Source organism: Aspergillus stella-maris (genome assembly GCF_047715825.1).
Source record: "Aspergillus stella-maris strain CBS 113639 unplaced genomic scaffold BDV14scaffold_33, whole genome shotgun sequence".
NCBI lineage: Eukaryota > Fungi > Ascomycota > Eurotiomycetes > Eurotiales > Aspergillaceae > Aspergillus > Aspergillus stella-maris.
In genome coordinates this window covers 293,027-318,996 of record NW_027396827.1, presented here as the reverse complement: position 1 = coordinate 318,996, position 25,970 = coordinate 293,027, and the positions used below count along the sequence as shown (strand labels likewise).

At 51.8% G+C, this 25,970-nt stretch overlaps 10 protein-coding genes across 10 annotated transcripts; all 10 read left to right on the top strand.

The window, feature by feature from the left end:
* Positions 1-1,314: 1,314 nt before the first annotated feature.
* Positions 1,315-6,174, top strand: BDV14DRAFT_77743 (uncharacterized protein). Its single transcript, XM_073777500.1, has 3 exons — positions 1,315-2,759; positions 2,810-2,919; positions 2,985-6,174. Exons 1-3 carry the CDS (start codon positions 1,485-1,487, stop codon positions 6,106-6,108), a joined length of 4,509 nt encoding a protein of 1,502 aa, XP_073627420.1. The 5' UTR covers positions 1,315-1,484; the 3' UTR covers positions 6,109-6,174.
* A 798-nt stretch (positions 6,175-6,972) lies between these two features.
* Positions 6,973-7,990, top strand: BDV14DRAFT_200978 (PP1-complex regulatory subunit GLC8; the record flags this gene model as incomplete). The annotated part of the gene is made up of 3 exons (XM_073773629.1): positions 6,973-7,012; positions 7,105-7,825; positions 7,879-7,990. 3 exons carry the CDS (start codon positions 6,973-6,975, stop codon positions 7,988-7,990), a joined length of 873 nt encoding a protein of 290 aa, XP_073627419.1.
* A 301-nt stretch (positions 7,991-8,291) lies between these two features.
* On the top strand, positions 8,292-10,325 carry sfh5 (CRAL/TRIO domain protein). Its single transcript, XM_073777498.1, has 2 exons — positions 8,292-9,439; positions 9,492-10,325. The coding sequence occupies exons 1-2, from the start codon at positions 8,715-8,717 to the stop codon at positions 10,042-10,044; spliced, it is 1,278 nt and encodes a 425-aa protein (XP_073627418.1). The 5' UTR covers positions 8,292-8,714; the 3' UTR covers positions 10,045-10,325.
* Positions 10,326-10,625: 300 nt separating this feature from the next.
* Positions 10,626-12,104, top strand: BDV14DRAFT_200976 (TATA-binding protein-associated factor TAF6; the record flags this gene model as incomplete). The annotated part of the gene is made up of 3 exons (XM_073773628.1): positions 10,626-10,995; positions 11,069-11,487; positions 11,538-12,104. 3 exons carry the CDS (start codon positions 10,626-10,628, stop codon positions 12,102-12,104), a joined length of 1,356 nt encoding a protein of 451 aa, XP_073627417.1.
* Positions 12,105-13,161: 1,057 nt separating this feature from the next.
* Positions 13,162-14,160, top strand: BDV14DRAFT_200975 (uncharacterized protein; the record flags this gene model as incomplete). Its single annotated transcript, XM_073773627.1, has 3 exons — positions 13,162-13,260; positions 13,316-13,837; positions 13,912-14,160. The coding sequence occupies 3 exons, from the start codon at positions 13,162-13,164 to the stop codon at positions 14,158-14,160; spliced, it is 870 nt and encodes a 289-aa protein (XP_073627416.1).
* A 1,251-nt stretch (positions 14,161-15,411) lies between these two features.
* Positions 15,412-16,965, top strand: BDV14DRAFT_200974 (adenosylmethionine decarboxylase SPE2; the record flags this gene model as incomplete). Its single annotated transcript, XM_073773626.1, has 2 exons — positions 15,412-15,529; positions 15,578-16,965. 2 exons carry the CDS (start codon positions 15,412-15,414, stop codon positions 16,963-16,965), a joined length of 1,506 nt encoding a protein of 501 aa, XP_073627415.1.
* Positions 16,966-17,242: 277 nt separating this feature from the next.
* Positions 17,243-19,322, top strand: BDV14DRAFT_175039 (transcription initiation factor TFIID subunit 11 family protein). The gene is made up of 2 exons (XM_073768999.1): positions 17,243-18,267; positions 18,425-19,322. Exons 1-2 carry the CDS (start codon positions 17,768-17,770, stop codon positions 18,999-19,001), a joined length of 1,077 nt encoding a protein of 358 aa, XP_073627414.1. The 5' UTR covers positions 17,243-17,767; the 3' UTR covers positions 19,002-19,322.
* Positions 19,323-19,932: 610 nt separating this feature from the next.
* On the top strand, positions 19,933-22,181 carry BDV14DRAFT_77626 (acyltransferase family protein). Its single transcript, XM_073777497.1, has 3 exons — positions 19,933-20,367; positions 20,449-21,076; positions 21,124-22,181. The coding sequence occupies exons 1-3, from the start codon at positions 20,260-20,262 to the stop codon at positions 21,819-21,821; spliced, it is 1,434 nt and encodes a 477-aa protein (XP_073627413.1). The 5' UTR covers positions 19,933-20,259; the 3' UTR covers positions 21,822-22,181.
* A 791-nt stretch (positions 22,182-22,972) lies between these two features.
* Positions 22,973-24,678, top strand: BDV14DRAFT_175035 (uncharacterized protein). The gene has a single exon (XM_073768998.1). It carries the CDS (start codon positions 23,265-23,267, stop codon positions 24,291-24,293), a length of 1,029 nt encoding a protein of 342 aa, XP_073627412.1. The 5' UTR covers positions 22,973-23,264; the 3' UTR covers positions 24,294-24,678.
* Positions 24,679-24,745: 67 nt separating this feature from the next.
* On the top strand, positions 24,746-25,692 carry BDV14DRAFT_77601 (uncharacterized protein). The gene has a single exon (XM_073777496.1). The coding sequence runs from the start codon at positions 25,058-25,060 to the stop codon at positions 25,622-25,624; it is 567 nt and encodes a 188-aa protein (XP_073627411.1). The 5' UTR covers positions 24,746-25,057; the 3' UTR covers positions 25,625-25,692.
* The last annotated feature ends 278 nt before the right edge of the window (positions 25,693-25,970 follow it).

The following is a 25,970-nucleotide window of genomic DNA, read 5'->3' as shown; positions in this document are numbered from 1 at the left end:
CCACTGGAAACGTAGAAAGCGAACCTTGGAATGCGACGGGCAGATCTGGGAATGAATCTTGGAAGAGGCGAATCAGAACTGCAAATGAGCGACTATGTTTCGAGGGAGGCGATCTGTTTCAGCGCAAGAATGAGCAGAGGATGAGCAAGTGAGGGTAGAGACAGAGCGTAGGAGGAATGGCTGCTGAGGAGTGGACAGGCGCGAAGGAGGGCGGGTGACAAATCAGCGGGCGGCATGCATGCAGTGCCAGCGCATCACTCTTCATGTTGGACAGTCCAGTGGGTAGAGGAGGGTCATTCAGCTGGATGTGATGTGATGTGGACAGGAGATTTTGATGTCAGCTTGCTTCTTTGAAGAAGATACAGGAGTGACTGTATAGTATGTCTGTTCAATAATACTAGAGTTAGAATGTACTCCGTAGTCTCTCTGGTATACAATAGAGAATGTAGATATAGTAGAGGTAGTATAGTCCAGCACAATGCAGCCGTCCGCTTCGAGTCACCGCCTGCCAGCTCACTCTCCCATCGCGCCCCTCGATTTGTTGGCATCCCCATCTTTCTGGCTTCTAGAGTTCGTTCGTCGTCTCGTCTCAGACTCTGTCTCCGTCCGTTCTGTCAAGTTCTGGTCGTTCCCTTCTGCATGTCATCCGCTCAGCTCCCCTCGCCCGCCACTTGTCGCGTTGTCCTGCACTCGGAGTTTACCCCGTCCTGATACTCTTGTATACACTGCCAATAGGATCCTCTTCTGCCTTTAGCCTCCTCTGCTTCTCATTTCTTACTTATTCTCCTCCGTTTCATCTCACTGCTCTTTAGACTTTACTACTCATTATCCTGTTCCCCCTTCTCTTCCTCCCTCTCCCCTTCCCTCCTACACCCTCTATTCCTCTCCCCAGTCACTCACCCTGGAGACCCTCATCGTGTCGCCTCCGCCCTCACGGCTGCCACTCAGTGCCGATCCTCCGCCTCATGAGACCCGTCCGTCTTCGTCTTCGCCCTCTCTAGAGGAGCCATGCGATAATCGAGAAGTTGCTTCTGCCGCCGCGGCCGTTTTGCAATATCCACAAACTTCTATCAGTCCCGCCCCTTCTGAGCCATCCAAACCAAGCGGTCCACTACTAGCGACTGCCCATGGCAACAACACCATGTTCGATGCCCAATCTAATGATTTGTCGTCCCCTCTGGCTTTTGTGAGCAGTATGTGTCTTTTTCTTTATCAAAAATTTCTTTTGATTTGCGCCTCCTTAATGCGACGATTCTATTCGCCCCCTTTCTGGCGGTAAGGTCGTTCCTTTTGGGCATAAATGTCTCCCCCATCCATCAGCCGCGCTTGAGCACTATTGAATCCCTTCCTGCGACAACTGGCTGCGCATTCGATTCCTAACGTGTTTTTTGTTGCTTTAACTACCAGACTTGTTCCCCGCCGCTCTCAAGACGACCCGACCATGTAAAGAAGCAGCACCAGAAGGTGCTGACGCGACTGCCAGCATGTCTCCAATCATGATCTCTCCCCACTCAGCCTCGAGCTACACCACAGGTGAGTCTGGAGACTCGAACCGTTCGAGCTGGCGATTTGTTTCAACTCCCATTTCTTCCGAGGATGGACATTCCTTCATTGAGACACCCGCACCCAGACCCGTGGAGAAGCGCCCCAAGGTATCCTTTGAGGAACTGGCTGGCCGCTACCGACAGAACCAACACAAACAGGCGCGCAGGAAGAAACTGGAACAGCGTCTTCATGCGACCAAAGTATCTATGGGCATTTCGGCCCGTCTGATCCGCCTTGGTGCCGCTGTGCAAAGAGGCCTGGTTGACAGACTCAAGCACGACGACAAGGCCAATTTCATCGCTCTCTACCATACCATGATTGATCTCCAGGAGCCTTGTTCTTTGGCCGCCCGGCGGCACTTCCGTCGGTCTGATCCAGAGGGAGACTGGCCGGCGTCGCGCGAGTCTGCCCTGGACTGCGCGCCGGATTTCTTCAAGCAGCTGAGCCCCCAGTCACAGGCCGATCTTCTTGATATTCTACAGTCGGTCCGCGCCGATCCCCAGTTTGTGTTTGAGAAACTTTGCAGATTGACTCCAACTCAGCTGTCGACTTTGATCTCTTCTTCCGTCTCCTCCTGGGAAGTAAACGGGGATTCATTCCCATCTACATCCCGTTCTAGGATATCCAGTCTGAGCTTGAAAACCGGCCATGCTCCTTCTATTCCATTCAAAGACCGCGTTTTGGCATTTGAGAGAACAGACCCCCTGTCCACTCTGCTGTTTAATGTTTATGCAGCCCCCCTGGACTCGGATGCCCCGGAGGCACAACTACGCTTGGACATGTGGTCTTCGGTCTGCGCAAAACTCATTGCCGATGGTGCCAGTCGTTCCTTCGCTCTCATCGACCATATCCTGACCCTATGGGCCACAGGCAGTGACTGGAAAGCGAAGCCCAAGTTTGAGCTTTACCTCATGGACATTCTTCAGACCGGTGCATTCCTTCTCGAACCTATCGAGGCCCCCCCTGGTTTTGACATGGATCCAACAGACCCTCTCCGGACAGAAGTTGCCGAGGAGTACTTTGCATCCGCAGTGGACTCGTTACTTGAGCTTTTGGATGATACAGATGCTGGCTTACCCCGCTCGGTTTTACAGCTGAGCAAGGCCATTTTGCAGAAGCTCGACCGACAGGACTGCCGCGACCGCTTTTTGGACTTCTTATTAGTGCAGTGGTTCTTCCCCAAGTTCCTTTATGGGGCTTTGACATATCCTGAGGTTGGTGGAATCCTCAGTCTTTGTTTTGACATTGCTAACTAGGTCTGCAGGGCCATGATCTTTTGCTTGACTTCTATATCAGGAGAGATGCGAGGGAGAAGCTGCTAGGCCAGATCGGGTATCAAGCTTACTCACAGTCGCTTGCGATCCTACGCCCGATGTTCGTATTTTCGTTATCAGGCTTTTGGCATTCATTCTATGGGAGTACCTTGCTAACGTTCTCAGGCATCACTATCCGCTGGCACGTCCTAAGGTCAGACAGCATGTCGAGAACATGCTTGACGGTGTCATTCTCGTACCTGCCACTAGAGACTCTGTTCCTGAACAGGCAACTCCCACTACATTTTCCCACGGATCCGCTTCGCCCGCGGTGTTCTTGATGCTTTCCAATGCCGATGTTCTCACTTTGTTGAACTCACTATTCCCCAGTCCCCCTTCCCCTGCCTACAACTCCCAGTCACCTTCGTCAGGTATTTCTCTCTCGCCACTTGGGTCCCACGCCGACAAGGTAGTCTCCACCACTTTCGAGCCAGGCTTCTACCGCCCGTCTGTGCCATTTTCTCCCAGGCCGGCCATTCACCCAAAAGGGACCTTCCCAACAGATATAAATTTCTTCTCGTTGCCGGAGAACACCTTGGCCTCCAAAGCTGACAGGATCCGTTTTGAACTCTCTGACTTGGGCGAGCACGACGCTCAAACAAACCTAGAGCCCCCTTCAGCCGAGGAATGGACTCTTTTTACGGTCTCGCAAAACGGAAAACGACTGGTCTGGGGCCTGTTCTCGGACTGTCAACCAAACTCTTCGGAAAGCTTCACTGCCGACGAAGGCAACTCATCCACTATGGGAACGGAAGACAACTTTGAAGCTTTACAGACCGCCATCGTGAAGCTCATCCAGGAGAACCCAGCTGGTGACAGCGCTGAATATAGATTACAGTTGTCCTTACACTCGCCGCAGGCAAACGTCCTCTCACTCAGAGAACGATTTAATCGCGCCATGGCACATTGTCACCAGACCTCCGATTTTATCGGTGCCCACTACTGGTGGAATGCGGCTCGACTGCTTCGTCGCAGCGTCGCCAACTGTTCAACCCAGCCTCTCGACGACTCTTGGATTCTGGAACCAATGCATTTCACCTGTGTCCGCTCTCTCCAAAGTTCTAGCTCCGTCATTGAGCGCTGCGAAGCTGACTTCGTTGCTCTTGATCGTCATAACCTACGCCTCCAGAAAACAGTCAAAGAGATGATGAAGACTATGGCCAGGCTCCGAAATAAAATGTGGTACATGACTGATGTGCGGAACTCCAGGCGCTACGAGGAGGCCAAGCACGTTGCAACAGCGCTCAAGACCATGCCCTACGCTCACAGGTACACTCCGAACGAGCCTCGCTCTCGTGGCGGAGCTAGGTCATTTGGAGGAGCGTTCCTTCAAAAACCAGAGCTGCAAATCATGAACGTCATGAAAGCTCCCAGCAGCCAGGCAGGCCCAACCAAACTCGCAGACGAGCAAGTCGATTTGATCCGAAAGTGGCTGGCCCACAACAGTATCGACAACTTCTGCAAGGGTGAAGAGCGTATTCACCGCTTCTGCTATGAGGTCGGAACAAGCATTAACCGTCTGGTCGGGGAGACTATGGCGGAAACACCAGTGCTGTGGGCCAGCGAGCTCTTCCACAAGGAACGCGCCAAGTATGAGGGCACGAGTAATCGAGGCTTCTTCAGCCTTACCTCTAGCTTGCGCTCTTTTGGCACGGCAACCGAGGATTCTCCTCATTCCACTCCTTCCCTCAGTCACTCTTTCCTGCGTCCGCAAGAATCCCCAAGGAATTCACAGGAACCGCCACGACTGAACCTCAAATCATCTTTCCAGAGTCTACACTCTGATCGATGGACGCCACAGGCCTCCGGAACCGACACATCTTCTATCCTTGGTGACAGGGCGCCATCGACTACCACTGGGGACTCATGCAGCACCTTCTGGTCGCAACCACCCCAACACACTCATTACGCGCCCAGCGCATCCAGTCTCTACTCTCGACCCCCGTCCATGCTAAGTGACACTGCTGTACAACCCTCACGACACACTGAACGAAAGTCACAAGGTAAAACAGCATTCTTGGACGACATGAGGCGCATACTGACCAGTCTCCTGCTGAGCGATCTTGGCTCACCGGTCTGGAGCTGTGGTACCGAAACAGATGCCTGGTTTGGCAATGTCCTAGACCAGAAGAGGATCCAGGCGCAGATGAGGAAACGTTCTCGCATCCACCGTTTCTACACTGAATGTGATGAGCGAGCGGTCCGCCAGCCACTTCACCGAGTTCCGTCCTCTCGGAGAAGCAAATCACTTGACCCGCCCAACCGGGGGCGAGCAGACGTTCCCTCTAGTGAGACTGAAAATGCTTTTGCTGGTTCAGAGGCCCCGGCTCCATTCTCGTATGGCACCGTATTCCGTCGTCTTCTCGATGTGTTTTCTCGCCACGGGAATCCGTTCGTTAAGCTTGATGCTCTTCGAGACCTGCGGAGCTTGGTCATTGCATCCATGATAACTGCCGACGACCAGTCCTCATCTCTCCCATCTCCCTCCTCGCCTGGATATGCCTCGCGTCGAAAGCGGTCTGTCTTACACAGGAAGCGTGACGCTCGAAGCAGCTTCTCTGAACCTGATGGCCGCCGCCGGCCTGTCAGAGATCCACTGCACACGCCGACGTCTCCGCCAGCCGAGTCGGTAATCTTTGATTCCCGTCCATCTGACTATTCTGTCCCTACCGAAAAGCAAATTGTTGAGGCACTTCGCGAGATTATTCTCGACATGAAGCCAAAAACACTTTTCCGCGATCTCCAGTTCATATCAGCTTTTGTTCCTAGCGATACCCTGAACAAGACTGACAGCGGCACTGCATTCTTGCAATTTGGTCTGGCCGCTCTCAGCCTAAAGGACGAAGTCTGTAATAGCATGGTGGAGATCGCCGACGAGATTGTGTCCCAAGAACTAACCCGTCGGCACCCACCGCATATCTACGACATGCACTCCCGTGTGGGCGATCCCATGAAGGACGCAGCCAACATGTGGATCATCACGGCCAAAGAAGGCCACTCAGTTGCTCAACGCGAGCTTGCCATCCTATACCTCACTCACCCTTCACTCGTTCCTCGAGTCACATTCCCTTTAACTTTACTACGAGATACCTTTAAGGCGGAAATGATGTACCGCCGAGACAAGGACTCCAAATCGGACCCCCACACCATGTGCCTGGCGCTGCACTGGATGCAGCTGTCAGCGAACGGGGGCGACGAGCTCGCGCGCAATCGGCTTCGTGAGCGAGAGGAGTTTGAGTCTATCGCTTAATCTTTCTTCTTCACTTCTATCTCCGTCTCCATTGACTACTTTTTTTTTTCAATTATTGATACCATCTCGGAGCAGTTGGATAGCTGACTTTATATTTCTTCTCGCTGATCTTTGAGCTACGGCTTGGTTTGTCTATCTTTGATCTAGTTTCTCCTCTTTATGGTTTTTATATTCTTGACTTGTAGCTGTACTGGATTGCAGTTTGTTTCCTATTTTATTACAGCATACAGGCTTGGTTTGGGTGGCGGCTTGAGATCTTACCACTGAAGTGCCTTTATATGCGAGCATAATCCATTCAAGATTAAAGACGACAGATTCTTTCATAATAACAATTCTTTGTCGCTTCTCTATGGATTGTAAAGGTAGATACCTAACGAGTCAGGTAGCCAGATTAGTAACCAAGATACGACGTCATCCGTGGCCCCACGTGCCATATCAGACGAGCCTAACATGTGGTCTTGGCACTGACTTTCCCTCTGCATCTTCCCCATCGCTGCACGTTACTTCGAGTCATCAAGCATATTGGAGCTGAGACATTATCCGAGTCTATTTACCAATCACCCGGTCATCTGCCCGATATCATATCATTCGTGACTAGGTACGTACGCATCGATACTTGACTGCTAAGGATAGGCTGGAGGGTGACTTGACGCCCGAGACCTAAACTCAGCTCTGCGGTTGGACCTTCAGCTGACTTGGCTGGATGTATATCAGGTTGTCGCGCGCTCTCAGAGTGATCTTTCCTGCTTTGCGCATAGATTTCTTTGATTCATTTTGAGATCCTCCTGTTTATTTTTTAGGATCAGAGAAGGATTCAGCGGCTTGAGCTTTACCCCTCATCCTACCCCACGTCGATCGAACGAAATGGCGCAGAATCTTGAAGCTGTTCCCAAGAGACCTAGGGGTAAGTAAACGCAGCCAAGATCGAAATCACTATGGAAATGCATGTCTTGGACCAGCTCTGACGATGCGTGCTTCGTTCGCGCCGCGCTTTAGGTATCCTCAAGAACTCGAGTTCTTCGGCCCACCTCCACGTCTCTTATGACGAGAGCACTGCCCAACATCACATCCCATCCCCTCCACCCGCCGACACCAAGGAAGTCACCCTTCAAAACACCCTCCAGAACGCCGGTCGCCGACCCTCCGCTTCATCGCGCCGTACCTCTCTCGCAAGCACCAGCCACCATGATGACGTATCGCCCCGCCTAAAGTGGGACGAAGCAAACCTGTACCTGACCGAGCAAGAAAAGACTGCGAAGATGAAGATCGACGAGCCCAAGACCCCCTATGCGCCGCACTACGATCCCACCGAAGACGAAGAGGAGATGAAACTCGCCGAAGCGCAGGAGAGCCTGATCGACGCGCAGGGCCTCGTTGTCGATGAGCTAGATGATAAGAAGGGCCCTTCGTCCGGATCTGGTCAGATGAAGAAGAAGGTCTCTGAGGACGATATTCCCGAGTTGGAGCTTGGTGAACCCGAGGAAGAGATTACGCTTGATTCTGGCGCAGGCGACAATAAGAGGATTCTGCGTGGACGCAGCTTGAGTAACGACTCTCGCCGCAGTAGTAGTGATAGGCATGTTGTTGTTGGGGAGGGCGCTGAGCAGACTAATGGGGATGAGCGGCTTTCGCCACAGGAGGCTCAGGAGAAGCATGAGCTGTTTGAGAAGCAGCGGAGGAAGCATTATGAGATGCACAATATTAAGGAGCTTCTAGCGTGAGTTCCTCCATCAATCAAAAAGAAATGGGCCAAGAAGCTGACGTTTACAGACACCCAGAGGAACTAGACGAAATGGACGAGGACGAGGACGAAACATCCAAGTCTGGAGTCCCGCCTCCCATGCCCCAGATGCCGCAGCGCTTTGTGAACGGCGGCCAGTAAGGTCTTTCTAGGCCAAATGATGATGATGACGATCGAGTTCCTTTCCTGTTGTATATTCCCCAGCGCTTGAGCTATTGATGGCAAGAAGATGAGACGAGACGAGACGAGATTTGACGACGAATGATGCCCGTTCTTTTTCGGCATACTGTGTTATATGTGTTATCTACGACTTGATTTGCTATGTACTGCTTTCTGATAGATCCATCTCATGCCCAAGCTAGAACCAGAACATGTTTACTATTAGCTGAATTTGATCTGAATGCACGTTGTATACACAACTCCTGTAAGTTTACTGGCTGGTGAGGTGGACCTATATATAGGCGTGGAGTATACTTAACTCCTTCCAGAATGACAGCTTGGCAGCGACGCTCAGGAGAATCGCAATCTCGCGAATAAGGGACCGCAGGACCTGAAACGAGCACGACTAGTCACAAATAAGAAGTGGGCTAATTTTATAGCTCGTTTGATACCTAATTTCAAGCGAATCTCGGCCTTTGCTAGCCGGGACCTTACTTAGCTTCGCCGTTGTTTTGTTTTGTCCTTTGCCTCTCCCAACTCAACTAACTCAACCGTTTTTTTGTTATCTCTCCGCGCTCAGCTCCTTCCATCAAACATTCTTTCCTTCTTTCTTTGGCTCATCCTCCGTTTTGCGCTCTCAGCAATACATCTTCCTTAGACCCTCGTATATTTTCTTTGCCTACTCCTTTCTTATCGCAACGCCATCATGGCCGACCAGGACAAGCCTCAGGAACAGCCCCAGGCTGCTGCTGCTGCTGTTTCCCAAACACAGGAGCCCGACACCACTAAGTCCGAGGTCAAGCCCACCCCTATCGAGTCTGCGCCTGCTCCTGAACCTTCTGCTGCTGCTACAACTGCCGCTCCCACTATTGCTCCCGCTACAGAGACTGCCCCTGCTGCCCCTGAGCCCGCCGCGGCGTCAGCAGCTGAGACGACTGCTCCTGCAGCCCCTGCACCCACGGAGGTCAAGTCCGAGGTTCAGCCCGAAGCAGCAGCCACCACCACAACCGTCGAAGCCGGCGACAAGAAAGATGAGCCCTCCAAGCCCGAGTACTTCACAAAGACCCCTGCCCTTGAGCAGCTCTTTGAGCGCCTGCCGACTATCCTCTCGACCGCCGGCCACAGCGAGATGTGGGGCGTTCCCTTGAAGCACGATACGGCTGATATCTCCACTATCAACGTGCTTATCAAGTTCCTGCGTGCGAACGGCGGCAACGCGAAGCCTGCTGAGGAGCAGTTGAGCAAGGCTTTGACGTGGCGCAAGGAGAATGACCCTACTGCGCTGGTGAAGAAGACCTATGACTCTGATAAGTTTGCTGGACTTGGGTACTTGACGCAATATCAGCGTGAGGGCAAGAGCGATTTGATTGTTACTTGGAATATCTATGGTGCTGTGAAGAAGGTTGAGGCTACTTTTGGTGATGTCAATGCGTATGAATCTCCATATGTCATGAGTTGATGTACGTGGCTAATATGCGAGCAGGTTCATCCAGTGGCGCGCGGCTCTCATGGAGCTGGCCGTTCAGGAGCTGAAGCTCGACCAGGCCACCCAGGTCATCGACTACAACGGCGAGGACCCTTATCAGATGATCCAAGTCCACGACTACCTCAACGTCAGCTTCCTCCGCGTCAACCCCATGATCAAGGCCGCGACCAAGAAGACCATCGAGGTCTTCAGCACTGCTTACCCTGAACTGCTGCGCGAGAAGTTCTTCGTCAACGTCCCTGCTATTATGGGCTGGATGTTCTCTCTCGTCAAGCTGTTTGTCGACGAGAACACCGTCCGCAAGTTCCACCCTATCTCCAACGGTGCTAACCTCGCCAAGGAGTTCCCAGGTCTCCAGGAGAAGTTCCCTAAAGCTTACGGTGGCTCTGCTGCGGAGCTGGAGGGATCTGCCCGGACTGTGGCCCTTGTGAAGGCGGAGCTCAAGGCCGAAGAGGCGAAGACCGAAGCGAAGGCTGAGGACAAGAAGGAGGAGAAGCCTGAGGAGCCCAATGCTGAGGAGAAGACCGAAGACAAGAAGGTTGAGCAGTAATCGCCCACCCTCTTGAGGTGCTCTCCTGGTGGAGTTGTGGGGCTTGGGAAGAGTGATTGAATTTGCCTTGTTTCCTTTCTTTTATGATACCTCTTAGAATTGTTATTGCTGGGAGCGAGGATTGTCCAAGACTGTTTCTTCTTTTGTTGGGCTCCGAAGCTCCCGAACTACTTGTATATATCTTAATACGACGGGAAAGACTTCACTCTCTACTCTTTATTGAAACATTGTAATTGCGGATCCAATGTTGTAAGGTTACCTCAAATCACCACTTGAAGCTTGTATAGATGCGGTGGCCGGGACATCATAAGCCCGAGCCTCACTCCGCCTTTGTCCCAGCTTGGTTTCCGATCAAAGCTCCAACAATCAAGCATACATTCACTAATTCAACAATACTCTCTGTCTCGTCTACTCCGATCAGAATGCTGCTTGGCCTTCGCGATTGGACTCACCTCCCAGTCTGATCGACCGCCTCCACCGCGCCCGCCACAAGGTTACCGCTCTCTTCAAACGCTCCTCGCCTTTATCGCATCCATCCAACACCACACCCACCCGCAAACCCCTTACCCAAACCCACCAAAATGTCCGTCTGGAACCCCGACAACATCCGCGACGTTGCCGAAAGCGTCGGAATCGTCTCGCTGAACAACGACGTAACCGAGAACCTAGCGCGGGACGTCGAATACCGCATCGCGCAAGTCCTGGAGGAAGCGCTGAAGTTCATGCGTCATAGTCGGCGCACGCTACTCACTACGCAAGACATTGCACTCGCATTGCGTGTTCTTGATGTCGAGCCGTTGTATGGGTATGAGTCGACCCGGCCGCTGAAATTCGGTGAGGCGAGTTTGGGGCCCGGACAGCCGCTTTTTTATGTGGAGGATGAGGAGGTCGATTTTGAGAAGTTGATTAATGCGCCGTTGCCGAGGGTGCCGAGGGAGGTTAGTTTTACTGGTATGTTTATTCTCCTGTCACAAGTTGCAAGGGCTGCTATGGGTTGGATAGCTAATGGGTATTTGGTGGACAGCACACTGGCTTGCCGTTGAGGGCGTCCAGCCGTCAATACCGCAGAACCCGACGGCCGCAGACTCGCGGAATTTGGAACTCATGTCGAAGGGTCCCAATGCGAATGCGACGTTGGCGGCTATGAGTGGGAGTGGGAACGTCGCTGTTAAGCCGTTGGTCAAGCATGTCCTTTCGAAAGAGCTACAGCTATACTTCGAGAAAGTGTGCAATGCGTTTTTGGACGAGTCGAGCGAGCGGTTCCGGACATCAGGGTATGCGAGTCTGCGCGAGGATCCGGGTCTTCACCAGCTCGTGCCGTACTTTGTGCAGTTCATTTCTGAGAAGGTCACGCATGGCCTGAAGGATATTTTTGTGCTCACTCAAGTGATGCATATGGCTGAGGCACTGGTACAGAATAAGAGTCTTTACGTTGACCCTTACGTATGTCTCCTCCCGACTCCATCGTTTTGATATGAAACTAACACATATAGATCGCCTCCCTCGTCCCACCAGTCCTTACCTGCCTCATCGCCCGACAATTAGGCAGCAACAACGACACAAACGCCCAATTCGCCCTTCGCGACCTCTCCGCTTCTCTTCTCGGCCTCATCGCCCATAAATACTCCCACTCTTCGCATACACTCAAACCGCGCCTCGCCCGCTCCTGCCTAAAGGCCCTTCTCGATCCTGCTAAACCCTTCGGCGCACATTACGGCGCGATTATTGGTTTACATGCTGTCGGTGGCGCAGAGGCGGTTCGCGTCCTTATCCTGCCTAATCTTTCGACCTACGGAAACTTATTGAAGGACGGGCTTGCGGAGGATAGTCCGCGTCGCGCGGAGGCGGAACGCGTATCAATTGTTCTTATGGGTGTTTTTGGGACCCTTAGGGAGGGCGTAGCCAAGGATGTCCTAACGAACGGGAATGGCGTCGGCAATGCGAATGGCGCTATCGGTGAAGAGAGTCGGTCGAAGTTGGAGAGTAAGATCGGTGACTTTTTAGCTGGGAAGGTCGTGGATCTAGGTGACGAGGCCCTTGTCAAGGCGATTTTGGAGTAAGCGGTGGTATTGAGATGGCGAGTGCTCATCTGCATGCATCATTTATGGTTTAGATGGGGTGGGTTCGATGATACCTTACTTGATTTTAGTCTTTGGTCTTTAGCAATATTAATGGGTTTATTCATGGGTTTCAAGATTTCAACTTCAAGGTTACTGGCTGCGATATATACAAGAAATACAGGTGCAGATATGGATTCCGAAGGGAGAAATCTTGATGGCTCTCCTCGACAGACGATCTAAATACTAGGTACCTACAAATCTGCTTACGCATCTCCACCTGGCTTTATAGAAGGACAAGGAGGGGAGGGAAGGAGTTTACGGTCCCCGGCCTCCATCGCACCTGCCGTATAGTTGAGTACTTATCGTCTTGTCATGGGGAAGGCGCGACGGAGACTGTCCTGGTCGCTCCTTCCATGTATGTGAAAAGTGAGTGTGGGATAAGTAGGGAAGGAGCGACCAACAGGGCGCCTGCCAGAATAGTCTTGCTTTGTTACTAGTTACTACCGTACCTTGCCTAGTACCTACTACCAGTTAGTATTTCTAACGACTGGTACCTCCTTCGCCCGGATGCAGTGACTCATCGTGGAAGAATATATAAATGGCCAATATTCGGCATCATAGTAGCTTTCCTACTCGAGCTGGTAATACTTTTCTACGCCGGGATGTAGGAAGTTATATCAAAACATACCGGCTTTAGTATATATATATTGAGATACTGTAGAGAGCTACAGATCTGTCACAAATTATCTGTAGACTATTGCTCCGTAGTCCGTGGTTAGAACGGCAGACCAGGGCCTCTTTGAGGAACAGTGTCCCCACTCCATTGCTATGGGGTGGTCCTCCACGTCACAATGCCCTTGCATGGTGAAGATCTCACATCTGACGAATTCTGTCCCCACTACCCCGGGTTTTCCAGTGGGGACATCTCAGGGTATAGATTGAGGATTGAGGATTGAGCTTTGTGTTTCGGATAGGACAGGCGTATAAAGCTCGAGTAGGTCACCAAGTGCTCCAGAGCTCCTGGTATCCTGGTAACTACAGTCTCGAGGCCAGCAAGATGCGCTACGGCAGTATTGCAAGCCTTCTAGCATTGTCCGCCACGGCTTCTGCAATCCCATCTCAAGATGGAGCTGGAGGCAGCGGACCGTTTCCGGCTGTATGTCCTCCCTTGAGCCTTTGCTTCCCGGTCAGTTACTAATTCAAAGATACAGACCTACTTCACAGACCCGACTCTTCCCCGGCATACAATCTACAGTCCCTTCGCGCCGGCTTCGGTACCGGATGGCCTACCAGTTCTCGTCTTCGCTGAGGGTGGCTGCGACAACAACGGGACAAAGTTCGAACCATTCCTGACAAATATCGCCTCGTATGGTTTCCTTGCCCTTGCGCTAGGGCCGCCGAATGGGACGGGGTCAATCTTCGAGGACGCGATGTACGAAGCTGTATCCTGGGTACAGGAAAATGCAGGGAGCAAAGGTAGGTATGAGAGCGTCGATAGCTCAAGAATTGCAGCCGCTGGTCAGAGCTGCGGCGGGCTTTTGGCTTATACGCAGCGGTCGAATGACGCTGTGGGCTTCCTTGGTATCTTTAACTCGGGGTTGCTGGGTAATACCCCTGAGGCGGAGAGCAATCTTCCCGAGGGTATAATTATTGAAGACCCAAGCGTGATTAAAGAGGTCGAGAAGCCGGTATTCTATTTCATTGGCGGAGAAGGCGATGTTGCTTATCCTGCAGTGAGTTGTCCTTCACTTCCATTTTTGAGCTGCAGGATGTTAGGGGTAGACTTAGATACTGACAACCTTAACAGGCAACAGCAGACTACCACAACCTCACTGGAGTCCCAAAGTGGATTGGCAACTATCCTGTCGGACACTCTGGGACGTATCGAGAACCCGATGGCGGGGAATTTGGGGTAGCTGCGGTGAAGTGGTTGCAGTGGGTGCTGAAACGATACCAAGTCGCTGCGACATTTTTTACCGATGGAGGTGCGGAGAGAGCCGGGTGGAACGGAACGGCGAGTTGGGGCCTTGATATGATGGAGTTGTATAGTACCTAGGTAGCTTAGAGTGAAGCAAGACGAGATCCGGATGGAGCGGTGGAGAGCTGAGTCTACGTCATTGTTCCTGGCGAGCACCGCCTTCCCGATAAGGCATGGCCTCGTGTGAGTCTGAGCGTCACTGTAATTTACATGACAGTTTCATTACGATACCTACCCAATGGAAGCCTCCAGTCCAGTTCAGCCTTCCAGACCGACTTGCCGTGCTTGCTTCATCTTTACCTCGACTTATTCAGCTAATAGTATTCTTCCCTTTCTCTCTCTTTGCTCTTCTATTCCGAATCAACCCGTCGTCTATCTATCTGCAACATCTGCTGCATCTGTATCTACTGTCTAGTCGACTTGCGCACTCTCGTCCGGCCGGTGACAGCGCCCAACGAGGTGTAAGAACAATACAGGTTTTCGCCCCACAATAAAAATAGGACTTCAAAAACTCAACGCCAACAACCTCCTCGCTTTAGTTGTGCACCCCACGTCTGCCTGCTTTCTTTTCCCCCTCAATTCCTTAAATCTCTCGTCTTCGTCTTGACTTGAGATTCAGTGAATTGACTTTTGTGCATCTTGTTTGACTCTATCAATTTGCGAATTCAGCAGATGTCAACAGCCGTGGCCTCTCGCTGCATCGTGCTCTTTTAAGCCCGAATCTTTTCTGCCTTCCATGAGCTCAAAGGACCTACTGCGATTCCTGTCCAAGCCTGCGAAGTAAGTCGCCCTACCGAGTTAATCCTGTCGTTGCACTCAATCCCTCTCACCGAGCTGAACTTTTTCTTGCGCCTTCCGTCTGTTTTTTCCCTAACGCACGCGACTGACTTCCCCGCTATAGGCCTAGATAACGTCCCTAAAGACCAACGTCTTTAACCGCTCAAAATCAACTTTTACCTTAGAGCAGATACCCTCGTCTGCTAGACCCGATACTTTCAACGGTATCGGCATCTTCAGCACGAGGCTTTACGCATAGCCCACCATTCCCTTTTCTCGAGGTTTCTTCCTCCTCTCGCTTTCCTTCCGTCCTCCCTAGCACCCCTTCGGGTTGTTTACGATTCTCCTCTCCGGCTGAGTGCCACTCTTGCTCTCGGTTCCTTCAGGGCCTTCTCTTCTCGGACGGACATCCCCCCCCCTGTTCGTCTGGGTCGCAGACAGTGCTTCTAGGCTTCCCCGTCTACGATCACAAGCCGAGTCGAGCGCTACAAATCACAGTATAAAACCTTCGCCAATACAATAAACTTGACTCTAAGTCAACGTCGATAAGAGATGGTGGACCTTATTCCTCAGCACTACACGCAGTCGCCGTCTTCGTTCGCTGCGACTCCGTCTTTGACAATAAATCATGAGGCAACCCAGGATTTAGACTCCACCAATGCCTTCGAAGGTATGTTCGATCAAACGCTTTTCGAATAAATTGGTCCTGACTGTTTAGGCCCTGAGAAGCTCTTGGAGGTTTGGTTTGCCGCGTCTCCAAAGGACTTGGGCCCGTCCAACCCCACCGGTCTGAAGGCCGTCTCGGAAGAGATCTGGAAGGAGATGCTTGACATTGTCAACTGCCAAGTGTTGTCCATTGTCGGTTCCGAAGATGTGGACGCATACCTCTTGTCCGAGTCCAGCATGTTTGTCTGGCCGCACAAGTTGATTCTCAAAACCTGCGGCACTACGACTCTTCTGTCGGGTCTGCCCCGCATCCTTGAGATTGCCGCGATGTACGGAGGATTCCCCAAGTCTACTGCTCCTCCTTCTCGCGGAATTACTGTGGCAGCCGCGCCATACCGTGTGTTCTACAGCCGCAAGAACTTCCTCTTCCCTGACCGTCAGCGTGGGCCTCACCGCAGCTGGAGAGATGAAGTTCGTTCCATGGACAAGCTTTTCCAGAACGGCAGTGCCTACATGATTGGCAAGATGAACGGCGAGCACTGGTACTTGTACCTTACTGAGCCCAACACGCTCCTCACGCCTCCTGCCACCCCTACCGCCGACTCTGATGACGAGGGTACCGAGACCAAGTTCATCCAGCTTCCTGAGCGCTCTGACTTGGGTGCGCCTGTTGACGAGTCTTCTGATGAGACCCTTGAGGTCCTGATGACCGACCTGGAAGAGGAGAACGCCAAGCAGTTCTATCTGGAACATGCCACTAGCGTCGCTGAGAAGCGCTACAGCAACTTTGACAAGGATGACCACGTCGATGTCTTTAGCAACGGCTCTGACCTCGAAGTTGACGACATCTCTTCCGCCCAGGGCAGCGGTATCTTGCCTGCTGAGCTCACCACCGAGGGCCACGCTCTCGGCACCGTGGTTTCTGAATCCTGCGGCTTGTCTGACGTGTACCCGAAGGACAAATTCCCTGATGCTCGTATTGACGCGTATTTGTTCACTCCTTGCGGATTCTCCGCCAACGGCGTGATTCCCGCACCCAATGCGGATGGGAAAGGCACACACTACTTTACTGTTCACGTGACTCCGGAGCCTCACTGCTCCTACGCCTCCTTTGAGACCAACGTGCCGCACTCGCAGAACGGGCAGACCACTGCTGGTATCATCCAACAGGTTGTGAACATCTTCAAGCCCGGTCGGTTCACCGTGACGGTTTTTGAAGCCAAGCCCGGAATGGACGGCGGCGATTGGGACGCCAACAAGGAAGCCCGGTACATTGAACGACAGGCAGCTCGTCGGATTCCCAAGGGCGAGCACGTGGAGGGATACAAGAGAGTTGATCGCATTGTGCATGACCTCGACGGATATGACTTGGTGTTCCGTTACTACGAACGCCTTGACTGGAAGGGGGGGGCCCCTCGACTCGGAGAAGAGCGCGTCTAGGTCAGTGCATCGATGGTTGATCATGATTGCTGGGAGACTGCAGACGGTTACATAGTTGTCTTTAGTACTTGTTTTCTGTTTCCTGCGCATAGTCTTTCGTTGAGCTAGCGATGTTCTGTTAGTTTTCTGACATTAGTCAGTTTCGCAGCATGCACAGTATGCGATAATATATTTCGGGCTATCTGACTCTCAAACCATGAATCAGAATGACAAAAATTGTAGTTAAATTAGACTTGAAGTAAATCGAAATCGATCAGAGATCAAGTTACAATGGTGCCTTGGCTGTACACCGTTGGTAAGGTTTAATTAGGAAGCCTGGGCCTGTCCTGCTCGGCCCGGAACATCTTGGTTCCACGTGAATGCGATCATCCAAGCTGCATTTGCGATTATGATATCGAGCGAACGACCTTCAACTTTCAAATTTATTCAATCTCTCTCCTCTACTCGCCTTGATCCCACGGTTGCTCTCTCCCTTAGCGTTGAAAACCTTTCCCGCTCAGGCTCACCTCACTTCCTCGCCGTTCTACCTCTTACCACTTACCGCTCGTCACCACGAAAACTCAATGTCCACGAGCAACGCGATTTTATCGATTACAAAAGCATCTAGACGCGCATCAACTACCATACCACACAACTTTCATCTCCCTGAGTCCGTCTGCCGAGTTACACCTGCTCGCAAGCTTCCCCGCGACACGCAAACGGACTTCAAGCACCAAAGCCACTACACTATCGTCGAGCTCTCAAGCCAGTGCGTCAAATCGCAACTAAAATAGCAGAAATACGGCAAACACACTCAATCAACATGTCATCACCACCACCAAACCCGCCTCCCCCAAACCCGCTAAAACGAACCTCCATATCCTCCGCCTCCACATCCCAAAACCCATCCAAACGACCGCGCATGCATCCGCTCCGCCAGACCTCCTTCCCCGTCGACCCGGACCTCCGCGCGTTCAGCGCAACGGCCGCCAGCGACGCAGGTAGTGTTACGGGGAGTTTCACAGGGAGTGTCGGGGGCGCGAGTGCAGACGGCGTGTTTAGGAAGAAGCGCGGGAGGAAGAGTAAAGCTGAGAAGGAGAGGGAGCAGCAGCGGGAACGCGAAAGAGAGAGGGAGAGGGATAGTGAGGATGCGGTTAGTGTTGCGAGGGGAGGGCCCGGGGCGGCTGGCGCTGGGGGCCGTGGAGGCGATAACGCGGGAGAGGAAGGCGATGAGGAGGATGATTTCGATGACGAGGGGGATTTGCTGGGGAGGGAGGAGGGTGGCGAGAGGGAGGACAAAGAGGGAGAGAGGAAGAATCTTGCGTGAGTGAACCTTTTTTTTCTGCGAGCAGTCTGCTTTGAAATCGAATATTTGAGATTTGAGGTTGTCGGGTTTATCCTACGGGTGGATTATGACAGATTGGTGTCAGAAAGGAACTCCAGATTTGAGAGACAGAGCTAATGTGGCTGTCGGCTATAGATTACTGGTGGATGCATTTAATCCGCTGCAATCCGAACGGTATGACCTGTTCAAGCGGGCCAAACTGAGAAAAGAGACACTACGGAGGATCGTCAACCACGCACTATCGCAATCTGTGCCCGCCAGCGTGGTAACGACGATAAATGGATTTACTAAGGTGTTCGCGGGCGAGATGATAGAAAAGGCACGGACGGTCCAGAAGGAATGGGCGGAGGCGCACGACCAAGCAGCGCTGGCAAGGCTCAATCAAGCAGAAACGGCCGCAGCGGAGGAGGCGAATCAGGAGGCTACAAGTAATGAACATCAATCGGCAGTGAAACAGGAGCCGACAGATATGCCTGTAGCTGGAGCGTTTCGGGTTTCGGCACCAGGCGGAAAAGCCACGGTGAAGCTTCCACCCAACCCACACCGCGGGCAGCTACTACCTTCCCATTTGCGCGAGGCCGTCCGCCGCTATAAGCGAGACGGCGAGGGAGGGGGCGTTGGGTTCTCGGGGCTCAGTCTGGGGAACTTGGGGACTCGAGGGTCAGTAACGTGGAACGCGGGCAGCGTAGGAGGGCGGCCATTGTTTCGATAGAAATAAAGTCATTCATGATTCGAGTGAACGAGTCTCCTGTGTCCGTGTCCCAAACTCTATATAGGAATAAATTGAGTGTTTCACAGTTGATTGGGGCTTATCTGGGGGCAGTGGTCTGCTGGACTCGTGATGTCGCTATTGTGGGATTGGACGGCGCGATGGCGGCCAAGCAGAGACAGGCCAACACCAAGTGGGAGATCCAGCCCGGGCCAAGAACCTGCCAAGCCGCTAGAAGCACTAGCCAGCCACTAACCGCTCAGCAGACGAACCGGCAGTCCCTGATTCGAGGTCCATGTCGCCATTGGGCCTCTCGATTGGAACAGACCCTGGGCTCGCGCTCTCAATTTCCAGATTTGGCCCCAATCGGGTTCCAGCGCCCCGTTCGCCTTCCCCAACGCTGTCCCTGATCCGTCGCCCTACGGCTCTGCAACTGACTGCTGCTGGATGTGACTGGTTTCCTTCCCTCGCTTGCCGCCCCCTGAATGGCCTTAAAGCCCACTTGCTGTTAACTGCTGCGGTTACGGTGGGTTCGAAGCTGAGACCGCCCTTCATCATGCATGGCTGTGAAGTGTGCAATGCTCCCATGAAAGGGGATTGTGGGTAATTTTATGCTCTCGTTCTGCGGCATGGCCCGCCACCGAGCTCCTACAGTACTACATACACTCACTCTCTTCTGCCTGTAAAAAAGTTCCAAAGAATTGTTCTGCCTGCCGCATTTCTATTCCGGTCCTGTTGTTCTTGATGCACCTTGACGACATCTCTCTCCTTGCTTTTCTTGTCCTTCCTTATCCTCTCTCTGCTCTGTCAATCATTCTCCTCCGCAACGAATAACAGTTTCTCCTCTCCTGTCAGGCTGACTCTCTGTCTCTGGTCGACAGTGGATATCGCCCTCTTGGCACTCAGACGACTCCATCTCGACTGTTGATCCATTCTTTTTCGATAATAATTTCGGCCCTTCTTCTTCCCTTTCCCTCAGTTTCCGTATCTTCTGCCCCGTTCAAATCAAATCTCAGCCTTCAGCCCTCTAGGGCCTAGTCGCCTCTAGTCTAGTGTCTCTTTTGGCCCTTTTTCTAAGTTGTCCCCTTCTCGCTCCCTTGCTGAGTCTGCCACTTCTCTTGTTTCACCCTTGACTACTACTTTTCCCATGCGGTGCTGAACTCTCATCTCACCTTCCCTCTCTCATCCCTTTACACTCCTTTGGTTTTTGGTTCGAGTTCTTTGTATGAGCTTGCTTCCGGTACATTAGTCCTGGTGCAGGATGTCTCAAGCTGCCTATCTTTACTCTCGGATCCGCGAGGCCCTGCCGTGGAGCGGTGGTGATCCAAACGTCAAGGGTGATCCCCGAAAAAGTGTCAAATGGATTGATGTACGTTCTGCCACCAAAACGCCTCTGTCACCCCTCCGTCCTACCTACATTCGAGTCAAGAGCTAACTGGATCTTGTTCAGGGCCTTCGAGGTATCGCGTCTTTCCTTGTCGTCCTCACCCATCTTGCCCGCGCCTGGGACTACAATCTGTTCGCCCCTCGCGACTCTGAAGATGCCTCTCCCAGACTGCTGCAGTTACCCATTTTCCGCATCCCGTGGCAAGGCCGTATCGGTGTCACAATCTTCGCCTTCCTGACTGGTTACGTCTGCGCTCTCAAGCCCATCAAGTTGAACCGCAATGGAAACAAGCTCGGTGCTTTTACTGCCGTCGGAAAGAGTGCTTTCCGCCGCCCTCCCCGTCTTATTATGCCCGCTACAATTGCAATGATAATTTCCTGGATTATGGCGCAGTGCCGCGCGTTTGTGGTGGCCAACCGCTCTGATTGCTGGTGGTGCAGATATGCTGCGCCGGATCTTGAAGACTCGTTCGGAAAGGAAGTTATTCGTCTCGGCAAGAACTTCTTGACTACTTGGACTACTGGATACATGGCCTATGATGACCACCAGTGGGCTCTGTTGCCACTTTTGATGACCTCCATGCTGGTTTACATCTTGACTTGCGCCACTATGTTCATGAAGTTCCGCTGGAGGTGCGCTCTCTACCTCGTTATGGCTTTGTACTTCCACCAGAACAACGCGAAGAACACAGGTAAGTGCCCGCGAATCTACTTGCTAGATTGAAACTAACAAGATCAGAAACCTTCCAACTGCAAGGTATCTACGGCATGTTTCTTAGCGATCTGTCATATGAAGTCTCCTTCCAGGAATTCATCGAGAAATGGAAGTGGCCCCGCCGAGTCGTGGCTGGCACTCTCTTTGCCATCGGTCTCGTCATTGCCGGCTACCCCGGTGAACACCCCGAGTGGAGCACCTGGTCCGAGGCCATGCACAAGCTCTCTGTCTACATCTTCCCCCCAGATGTCAACGTCGGCAAGCGCTACTCAGCCATCGGTGTCGATCTCATCATCTTCGCAATCTACATCTCCCCTAGCGTGAAGGAATTCCTCTCAAATCGCCTTCTCCTCTGGCTCGGCGGGCAATCATTCGCCGTCTACCTTGTCCACGGAACCCTCCTCCGTACCGTTCTCTGCTGGATGCTCTACGGCATCACCGGGCAACCCTTCGACCCCAACAAGAAGCAAGAAGGCTCCGACGACCCCGTCTGGATCCCCATCCGCCCTCCGTGGGTCGTCGCAATCAGTATCCCGCTTTGGATCTGTCTCGTCTACTTCTGCGCGACTATGTGGACGAAATACGTCGATCCGTTCTGCGCGCGGTTGACGCAAAAGATGGAGAACATCATGTTCGAGCAGGACGAAAAGCCTGCGCAGGCAGAGTCTTTACCACTCACTTCTATGCCGATGCAAACGATGCCGCTGAACCAGACCGCGTAAACAAGCCCCACAAAGGACGATCTAGCGATCACGACATCGCGCTCTGCGATTTGCATATTTTCTTTGCATTTGCATTTGCAGTTTGGTTTCAAGCTTTCAGTCGAATTCGAAATCAATGGTCTGCGCGGCCTGCAGCCTACGTATGCTGTCCGATTGACGGGTCGAAAATTATATGACGCATCTACACGACATTGCTCATTGCTACATTAGGTTTCTTTACTTTTTTTTTATTTTTGCTCCTATTTTCTTCACCTTTTTCTCCAAGCTTCACACATGTTCTAGATTTTGACCTGATAAACTACGGTACCTATTTCACTTTCCGATTCTTCGGATCCGATGCATCAAGCTTTTCTGTCAGCTTGGTAGCTCGCTCGCGCAAACAAACCCAGGTTGCTTTCCTTACCTCTCATCCATCCATCCACTGAGATATGGCGGGTCCATCCATGTGCCTGAAACACAAACTTTTTCAAACTTTTCTGTCCGAACCTAGGGTTGGAGTTTTGTTGCTTACTTGCTTTGTTACCTGTTCCTTGTTGCTACTTCAATCTTCATTGCATGTGATTGCCTGATTGACTGACGGTGTTCCTTTGCTTTTCCTCTTTTCTTCAACTTCGTGCTATATACTTTACCCACACTTCTTACACCTTTTATTACCTTTAATGTACAAAAGAGCAGAACAACGAACATAGCTATGATAGAGTTTACTTTTTTTCTTCCTTCCTACGTGACTTTTCTTTGGCTGTTTGCTGCGGAGTTGAGTCCCGATTGGCCTTTCTTTCGGTACCTATGGCTGGGACGGGAGTCAAAACCGGGGTTTGAGTTCAGGTACGTAGCTCCAAACCGTTCTTGGGGTTGAGTTTGGTGTGGAAGTATGCCCGTCCTATACAGAGTACTGACATCCGGTCCTGGAGTACCAATGATGAGTACAAATAATTTTTGAAATTCCCCATGACAATGCAGTCCTCTGTACAGATACAAAGGTACCGATCTTGAAAATACAAGGCAGGCTTGCAAAGCGCCTCTGTGTGCAAGCAAACGAACGTGTTTGCTTGGTTTCCAGATGGAAAGCGTTGTGTTACGGGCGACTGGGGCTTGTCCTGCGCCTTGACTGTTTTCCCTCACGATGGAATTCACTCCCTCTTGACACCAGCTTTTCTTCTCTTCTCTTCTCTTCTCTTCTCTTCTCTTCACTTCTCTCTTTCCTTCCCTCCTCATATCTTCTTCCCCAAATCTCTCTTCCCATCCGTTCAAGCTTTCCATCCTCATTTCACCCGGTTTGGATCGCAAAGCTATATCGGACATCAGCTTCAATTACCTGCAGTACCTGCAGTCTCTCAAGTGTACGTTCAAAGAATACAGTACTCAGTGTTACCTTCTGACTGCAGACTCAGCTAACTTCCCAAGCCGTCACATTATTAGGCGACCTCAAACACATTAGCAATCATGACCGAGTCTAACGAGCGCGAGACCAGATCCCGTGCTGCCGTTAGGGATGCCAATTCCCCGGCTTCAACTTCAGCCGCCAAGGACAATGGTGGTGCTCAGGCCAAGGTTGAGGATCAGGTCAAGACTGAAGCTGAGGCAGAGGAGCCGGTCCTGAAGTCTGAGGCCTTGGAAGAGGTCAATGATGGTGGTGATGCCGTCATGACTGATGACCAGTCGGGCAAGGGACAGGAGCAGTCAGCTGGGGAACAGACTGTCGCTGAGTCGTCTCTGGAACCCGCAACCGGGGACAATACTGCTGGCACCGCGGTGGCCATCGACGCTTCCTTCGTTGATTCGTCTAATGCGACGCAGGGCTCGGCGCAGGAGCAAACCAGCACCCAGATTCAGCCACAGGCTCAGAATGACGCCCCAGTTGCTAATGTCAATAATCCCGGTACTACAGAAGCCGAAATGGCGGCTGTGGATGCAGTGTTCGGCGAAGACGGTGGCCCACTGAGTGACTGTACGGACTTCGAAACGAAATTCAAGTCCGAAATCGATGCCGAGAACAAGCCTGGGGATGATAAGGAGAAAATGGCCTCTGCTCAGAATGAAGACGAGGATGAAGCTATCGATGAGCTCTTGACTGAGATAGCAGAGACTCAGAGCCAAGGCAAGACAGAGAGTCAGCCCGCTGTCAAACTGGAGGAGACTGAGCCCTTGCCCTCTGCTCCGTCTAAACGTGAGCCAGCCTCCCTCAAGCGTTCTTTGGAGGATACCACTCTGGCTTCATCGTCTCAGCCAAACGCAGGCAAGAAACAGCGTACCGACCAGAAGGTGCTTCCCAAGTCCAAAGCCCACGCGGCTCAGTCCAAGGACAACGAAACCAAACAAGCTAGAACCGCGAATGGGAATGACGAAACCTTTTCGCTCCTCGAAGATACCACCCGCACCATCGAACAGGTGCAAAAGGTACTGGCTGAACTTCAGGCTAGAATCGATACGACCAAATCTTCGCTCAAGGAAGTCGCTACAGGCATTCGCTGAAAATGCCATGTTCTGAATGCTCGCAATTGCCTCTGTTGCCTTATTGGAAAGCATGTTCTTGGTCCTGCTGAAGCAGTACGTCAGGGCTTTCCGATACTGCGTTGGATTTGAACCAAGAATAGATAGGCATTTACATCGATGCTTGCATAATTGCGCCGAGGCGGCTTGGGACAGAACTTTGGAGTTGGCACGGAAGTATGGTTGGACATGGGACAGCTCATAGACAACGGTGTATCTAATTGCAATACTAGAATTGGACAATCAACGCATACGAGGCATATCATTTCCCATAATCTCGTAGGTCCAGTTTCCTCTTCCGTACCTTTGTCTTGCCGTCCCTTATGCGCCTCTACTATCTACCGGTTCTGGCAGCCACCAAGCAGAGCACTTGCCAAGTTTAATCAAGTTCGATATCTACAGCCCAAGGACAGCTTCAACATGAGATCTCACTCGTCTTGTCTAGCTACATCACTCCCAACAGCGTATACTGTACGTCCATTCATCTTCGCTTACTATACTTTCATCACTGGAATCACTGCTGACTGCCATACTAGGTTATCAAGATTTGTATTTATTTTCTCTGCTCAGGCATTACCATCCCTTTCACTTCGGATTATTGGGCTTATCACCTTTGACATGGATCTTTCTATAGAGTAAACAAACACATTCATTCGGTGACCCCTACGCTGGGATGAATATTGGAAGGAAGACTAACGGTCTATCTATTTCGTTTCAACAGGGACCAGCCTCCATCAATTCCAGAGATGCCACATAATCCATACAACAACATGACCGACGCAAACTTTTTCCCAGATCCTCCTACAGGCACAAGCCAGCCTAGCCAGTCAGCACCCAGTCCATCCAACAACATGACCGACTCAAGCTCTTTGTCAGACCCTTCCACAGGCGCAACCCAGCCCAGCCAGTCCCCGCCCTCTGATTCCGGAAGCAAACGTGAAGCAGACTCACCGCAACCAGAATCATCGCCGTGCAATAAGCGGTCTAGGGTTGTCATGCTTGAGGAAGTCGAAGATATATTTCCGTTACTAGATGAAGCAGAGTCCAAATCGAAAACTACCTTGAAGCGGGCACAGGATGCTATCGAGCAAGTGGAGCGTTTTCTTCAATCAATAGACAAAAACACCCGAGAATGCGCACAGATAATCATGGCTTTGAAGGAATCGGAAGACCGGAAAAAAAAACTCATTACCGTGTCGAGGGAACATTTGAATGAGTTAGCGGATTCATCATTTACAGCTGTCCTCTCAGTCGACAACTTGAAAGATCGATTCAAGGAGGCCAAAGAGGCTCTTGCGGAAGTTCCGTGGTGACCAGCGAGGATTCTATACTGTTCTCGATATCGATTCCTTTCGTACAGATGATGGGACGTTGCATGCATTAATTTCGAGCAGCAGGTCGCTGGGGTTTTCATCCTCGTTCTCTTTTTATGAGCGCTTTTTAGGTCACTAGTCTTCGTGCGTCTTCTGATTATTATTCCTCGGTTGGTCTTTTGCTTCAGAACTGGCTTGTCGAGGATATAAGAACGTTCGGGGTGTTGAGCAGCCGGCAGTGTTTTGACATAGACTTAGGTAGATAATTAACACGCTTAGAGGGTTTCTTTACTCGTTCACTGTACCTTGCGTAAGCCTCCCAACCCTCTCAAACCCTCAAAAGGCA